Here is a 5523-nt window from a genome sequence, read left to right as displayed (position 1 = left end):
GGATGAAGGGCAGGGACGCGATGGTGAATGTTGTCGTCTGGAGCAGCTTGCGCGCGCCCCCGACCGGGTTCATGTGGCCATGCCCAACGGCCACTACGGGCTGAGGCCGGCGTACTATGATGCCTGGGAGAGTGATAACCATCAGGACTGGAGCAGATGGAAGGGTGGATCAGAGGAGTGCTGTAATGGACGCGGGGGCCCTCCCAAGGGATTCTTCTCCACAGAAGTCCCCCAGAAACACTTGAACCAAAGCAGACGGAAAGGGATATATGTTCCTCCCCCTGAGAATGCAAATCATGAACCCCTGAAACAGCCCACTGGTAATGACTGCCACCTCAACTCCCACCAGCACCAGGATACAGACCTGGCGGGACAGAGGGGGAAACAGGATTCTGTCCGGGATCAGATCCGACAAGTGGTCACAGACTTGGAGGATGTGCTGGGGGGGTTGAAGCAGGTTCACGTGGAGATGAAAGAGGTAGGAGGTCTCTATTAGACGTGTGTATATAATTAAAGTTTTGTGTTTACAGCAGGTGTGTTTACACAAAGACCTGGGTTTGTGTTCAGACCTCTCAGTCTTCCATGTAGACATGATTGTGGTGACATTTAAAGTCATTTACAATACATGACATGACTAAGTGGCTAAAACAGCTACAGTGCATGTTAATGTTATAGGAAGTGTGTGTGTGTGTGTGTGTGTGTGTGTGTGTGTGTGTGTGTGTGTGTGTGTGTGTGTGTGTGTGTGTGTGTGTGTGTGTGTGTGTGTGTGTGTGTGTGTGTGTGTGTGTGTGTGTGTGTGTGTGTGTGTGTGTGTGTGTGTGTGTGTGTGTGTGTGTTGTATTGTTTTTTTACTCATCTTCTAGGAACATTGATTAAAAGTGATTTGCACTGACCTTTTGCAGGAGGCAAGGAAATTCGGTTGCCTTCCTCACAGCACACTAAAAAGCTTGGCTCGAGACTGTAGATAAATTATGCTTTGCTTTTACAGTATCCATTTTAGAAGGCCTCTATGGACATCTACTTAAAGTGACCTTGATTTATTCAACTATGAATGCTGACTGATTCTATAGGAGAGTTTTTTCCTTGTTCGGTCATGGAGCCAGGGAAAACCATTGAGAATAACATGCTATGGAATATTGATTTGTTATGTATCGACCTTCTTGTCCATCAGGTTGTGGAACAGATTGATCGTCTGACAGTGAACATGGACTTGAGTGAGGAGGTAGCCAGCGTCACCCAGGGGGGCTCTGGTACGGTCCACAGCACCTCTCACCCGGGACACCTCAACATGGCCCTTGTATCCAATCACAATCCTGCTTCAATGCAGGTGTCCCAGCAGCACAGACACGTGGACCACATCATCCTAAGAACTAACTCTCCCTCTCCCATCCACATGGCGTCTGTGGTCAAGACCAATCGTATCGCGCAGCCGGGCCACAGTAAAGACCCCAAACATGACCGGCCGCGGGTGAACGGCCACCCTCCTCACCTGTATCCCCCTAGAGAATCCAACCATGTGGGCCCCATCCATCCAGGACCCCATCCTCCCCCTCAGAGCCTGGATCCTATGGTTGTTATTGGGAAAAGCACCGCTGGCTCCAAGACTCAGAAGCCTCCACCTTACCCCCAAAACGGGAGATGCGGGAAGGGCCCCTGTCAGCCCCCTATACCCCTGAAGATGAACCCGCCACACCCCAGGAGAGGCCGACAGAGTACCAGCATGGTGTGACGGAGGGAGGAGGAGGCTGCCCCAATGCAATGGGGGCCTGAAACATGAGACCCTGCAACAGTGAGTGGAGGTCAGGGACCAAGCAGGGGGGCAAACTCATGGTAAGTTTCCAGTTGACTTACATGCTTTACTACCGGGGTCATGCCTATGTTCCCTCAGCCCTATGTTCCCTCAGTTTAGGATTAGGCTTGGGGTTAGGGTTAGTGTTGGGGTTAGTGTTAGTTTTGAGAGAACATAGGGCTGAGGGAACATACTGTAGGTACGCTCCCTTACTACCTGGCCTACACTGTTCATTTTTTACTTTCAACCTGGTGTCCCTATTTTGGGCATGTCATTATATCATATATTATTCAAAGATAGAGGATCTACAAGCTCAACTCGTCGCAATTCGTTAAAAAAGTTTTGAAAACACGGCTTAAGTGGTTACATTTAGTCAAAGTGAAGTACTGTTAGCAATCGAGGCAATGAAATGCAAGTTTATTTGGTTAGTATATTTCAACTAGGAAATTCAAAGTGCTTCACACAGAACATTACGCTTATTTTGTTTCTTATTTTACTATGTTGATGTTTCTGTTCGTCCATAATGCCTGGTTGTGCCTGATGACGTTGGGCATGTTTACTGGCTGCGTAGGGTTATGACTAAGCCAGTAAATGAATCGCAGTGTTCCCCACTGTTACACAAGGGGAGTATTTATGTGTGTATGTGTGTGTGTGTGTGTGTGTGTGTGTGTGTGTGTGTGTGTGTGTGCGTGCGTGCGTGCGTGCGTGCGTGCGTGCGTGCGTGCGTGCGTGCGTGCGTCCGTGCGTGCGTGCGTGCGTGCGTGCGTGCGTGCGTGTGTGTGTGTGTGTGTGTTTGTGAGAGAGACAGAGAGAAAGAGAGAGAGAGAGACTGTTTGTGTGTGCCTGTGTGTGGTTGTGTGGGTGGGGGGCGTAGTATGTCTGCTTTTGTTGATGTCACATGATTTCCCAGTCTTCTTACACTGCAAAAAATGTCTGGCTGGTTAAGACATTTTACTTTTTCATTTAGTTTTGAGTTTCCCCCCCCCCCCTGTTATAGTATAGTATAGCATTTGAGGAAATCTTTCAATATGGATCACATATGGATCACATAATTTAATTTTAAAAACAATCTAGGAAGAAAGATCCAACAAACTGCTCTTGCTCAGCAGCACTTTAAAATCAATGCCATATAAACTGGGGGAAGTTGGATAAATCAGCATGTTGTCTTGTCTTTTCTTGTCTTGTCTTGTTAAAAAAAAAAGAATAGAAGTCAAGTCATACCTGTATGATCTTGCTCAATTGGATTTTTCACTCATGTACAACTGAAGACTTAATATAAGATAAAAAATTACTTTATTGAGAGAGAAAAGGGGAGAGGACCAAAGAGAGAGGGGGGGGGGGGGGGGGGGGGGGAGTGAGGGGGATTGTGCATGGGAGATAAGACATTTCTTGCAGTGTACAGTAAGTCATCATGACTAAGAGAAGTGGGAGTTGGCAGGAGTTCAGTTGATTCTGGCAAAATAATGTCCCCCAGTCCTTTTTTGTGAATTATTAGACACAAAAGAGGCGTCGTTATATTTACAACATGATAACAGCTGTGACTCACAACTGGTATCATTTACTGTGCTGAGTTTTAACAAAGAACTCACCCTGTCTTGTGTTATTGTGATCATTAGGCATAGTAGAGACATTATCAGGATAATGATGTAAACATTAACACTTGATTGAGATTAATCAAGTGTCTCCGGGCGTTTATGTGAATAAGATGAGTCAAATGACGAAAGAAATCACTGTTTCCAAAATGTCCCACCATTACAAAATGGGGAAAAGAGGTGCATAAATGTTCCTCTGTGGACACTTCCCTCTTGTGCAGAGTATGCGCAACTGCAATCTATTTTTCTGACCTGTCTGAGTTGGGCAAGCACAATCTGGTTTTAATCATAAAACCTTTGGCCACATGCCAGAATGGAATGAGGCAAACCCTCGTTATATATCGCAATGGCCGTATAAACGTGGGTACTTATACAGTACGCAGCATTTGACTCACCCGCTACACAGCTCTCCACATTGTGTTGCAGAGAGCGAGAAAGAAAGAGAGAGAGAGAGACTCACAATTAACTGGAATGGGATTGCGACTTTATGCTTTGGGAAAAAAGTCTACATTGCATACATTGGGTTTGCGTTAGGCTTCCACGTATGTTTTCAGTCATTGTAACATAGTCATAGTCCTTGAAATGAAGAGATATAATGTTTGGAAGGGCTGTATGGTGCAGTCACAGCATTCTCCTCACCTTCTCCTGCCTGCCTCTGTATTTGAAAGCAGTGATGCTGTTGAGATATTACAGCCTTGCGTTACCTGATTGAGTCTCTGTCTGGGTGTTAAATGGAAACAGGGTAACAGGTTTTGTGTGGTACGATTCAACCACACATTCAGTACCCATAGTTAATTCCTATTTGTCTATTCCTCTCTTTCTCCCTCTCTCTCTCTATCTATTCTGTCTCTATCTTGCTTTTTGTCTCAGTCTTTTCACAAACACCCCCACCCCATTCCATGCACCTTGTCATAGCATCTTGAAACCAGTGCCCATTCAGCCACAACAAGGCACAGTGACTCACAAGGACACACACTACTGTACAGCAGGGGACACCTTTCTCTCTTTATCTTATCTCTCTCTCTCTCTCTCTCTCTCTCTCTCTCTCTCTCTCTCTCTCTCTCTCTCTCTCTGTCGCTGTCTCTCAACAACTGCACTGATGGACAATGTATAGAAACAGCCTTGAGGAAGGAGGAGGAGTGAATGACATGCATTTTCGCCAGGGAGCTGCATGGGGTTCACTGGAGGAAGCTGAATCTCTGAATTTAATTTTTTTTTTTCCTTTTTCCCCCATTGTTTCAGCAGGAGCTGATGCCATTGAGACAAGCTGTCAAAGAGGTGGAAGCAGAGCTCGGCCTGAAGGTGGGGGTATTTCCTAGGGAAAACTCCAGTCCAGTGTTCCAACTCAAGCCAAATCCATTATGCAAGCATCTGATGTGCAGAACCTTTGAGGGAGTGTGCAGTGGTGCACAGAAACCTCTCCCTCTCCAATCCTTCCTGTGAGATTTATGTATGTCTGAACTCCCACTGACCCACTGACCATTCACCAATGTAATGAAAATATATGATGTATATTTTTCAACAGTATTTATTTTGTATTTTGTTCTCATGTCATCAGTGTGATACTATGCTACTTACCGGTAATACTACAAATTATGTTCTACTTGATTAGTCAATTGAAAATGTCAACAGGAAGTGCAGACATGACATTTGATGAGTTTTAAAAGTTTGTGCTATTGATTAATTGAGTATTGCCGCAGATAGTTGCATATTGTAATGTCCCCTTTTTGGTTTGATTTTCACACCTTGGTGTTTCCTTGGGGAATGTAAACTTTGGAGTGTGAGGAGGAAATAGAAATCCCTCAGCACCACCGGAACTCTTCTTAAAATCCTTTCACGTATCCCCAACAAATCAGGGAACTTGGTAAAGTCTAAGTTTAGGTTCACCCTCCATCCCCCACTGCATCCACGTTTGTCACAACACCAAAGAGAATCCAGAGGAAATGGGACAGGGACGCGACCGGAATAATAGATAACTTACTGTAGGAACAACATTGCAATGCGGTGGGAATGTTCTGTAGTTTTTTCTAATACAGGCTATTTTTCACATTAAAGTCTAAGTTATCTGATTACTATCGATGTTGCCAGTTGGATGTCCTACATTTATACAAAGAATAAACTAAACGTCCTAATCTGGAGAAA

At 45.1% G+C, this 5523-nt stretch overlaps 1 protein-coding gene across 2 annotated transcripts in view; it reads left to right on the top strand.

Moving 5' to 3' along the window:
- The window catches only part of LOC311046137 (uncharacterized protein), a 6407-nt gene extending 884 nt beyond the window's left edge, over positions 1 to 5523 (top strand). The window contains exons 1-3 of one of the 2 annotated variants that reach the window (XM_084058288.1): positions 1 to 478; positions 1172 to 1830; positions 4627 to 5523. The exon at positions 1 to 478 is cut by the window's left edge and continues 884 nt beyond it. In XM_084058288.1, coding sequence (XP_083914414.1) covers positions 1 to 478; positions 1172 to 1729 — 1036 coding nt within the window. In that variant the 3' untranslated portion in view covers positions 1730 to 1830; positions 4627 to 5523. Of the gene's footprint in view, positions 479 to 1171; positions 1831 to 4623 lie in introns of both variants that reach the window. The other variant, XM_084058287.1, reaches the window with a different exon arrangement.

This window comes from Gymnoscopelus microlampas (assembly GCF_963454915.1).
Source record: "Gymnoscopelus microlampas genome assembly, chromosome: 5".
NCBI lineage: Eukaryota > Metazoa > Chordata > Actinopteri > Myctophiformes > Myctophidae > Gymnoscopelus > Gymnoscopelus microlampas.
Note: the sequence above shows the minus strand (reverse complement) of the source record. Positions and strands in the feature narration are given on the sequence as shown.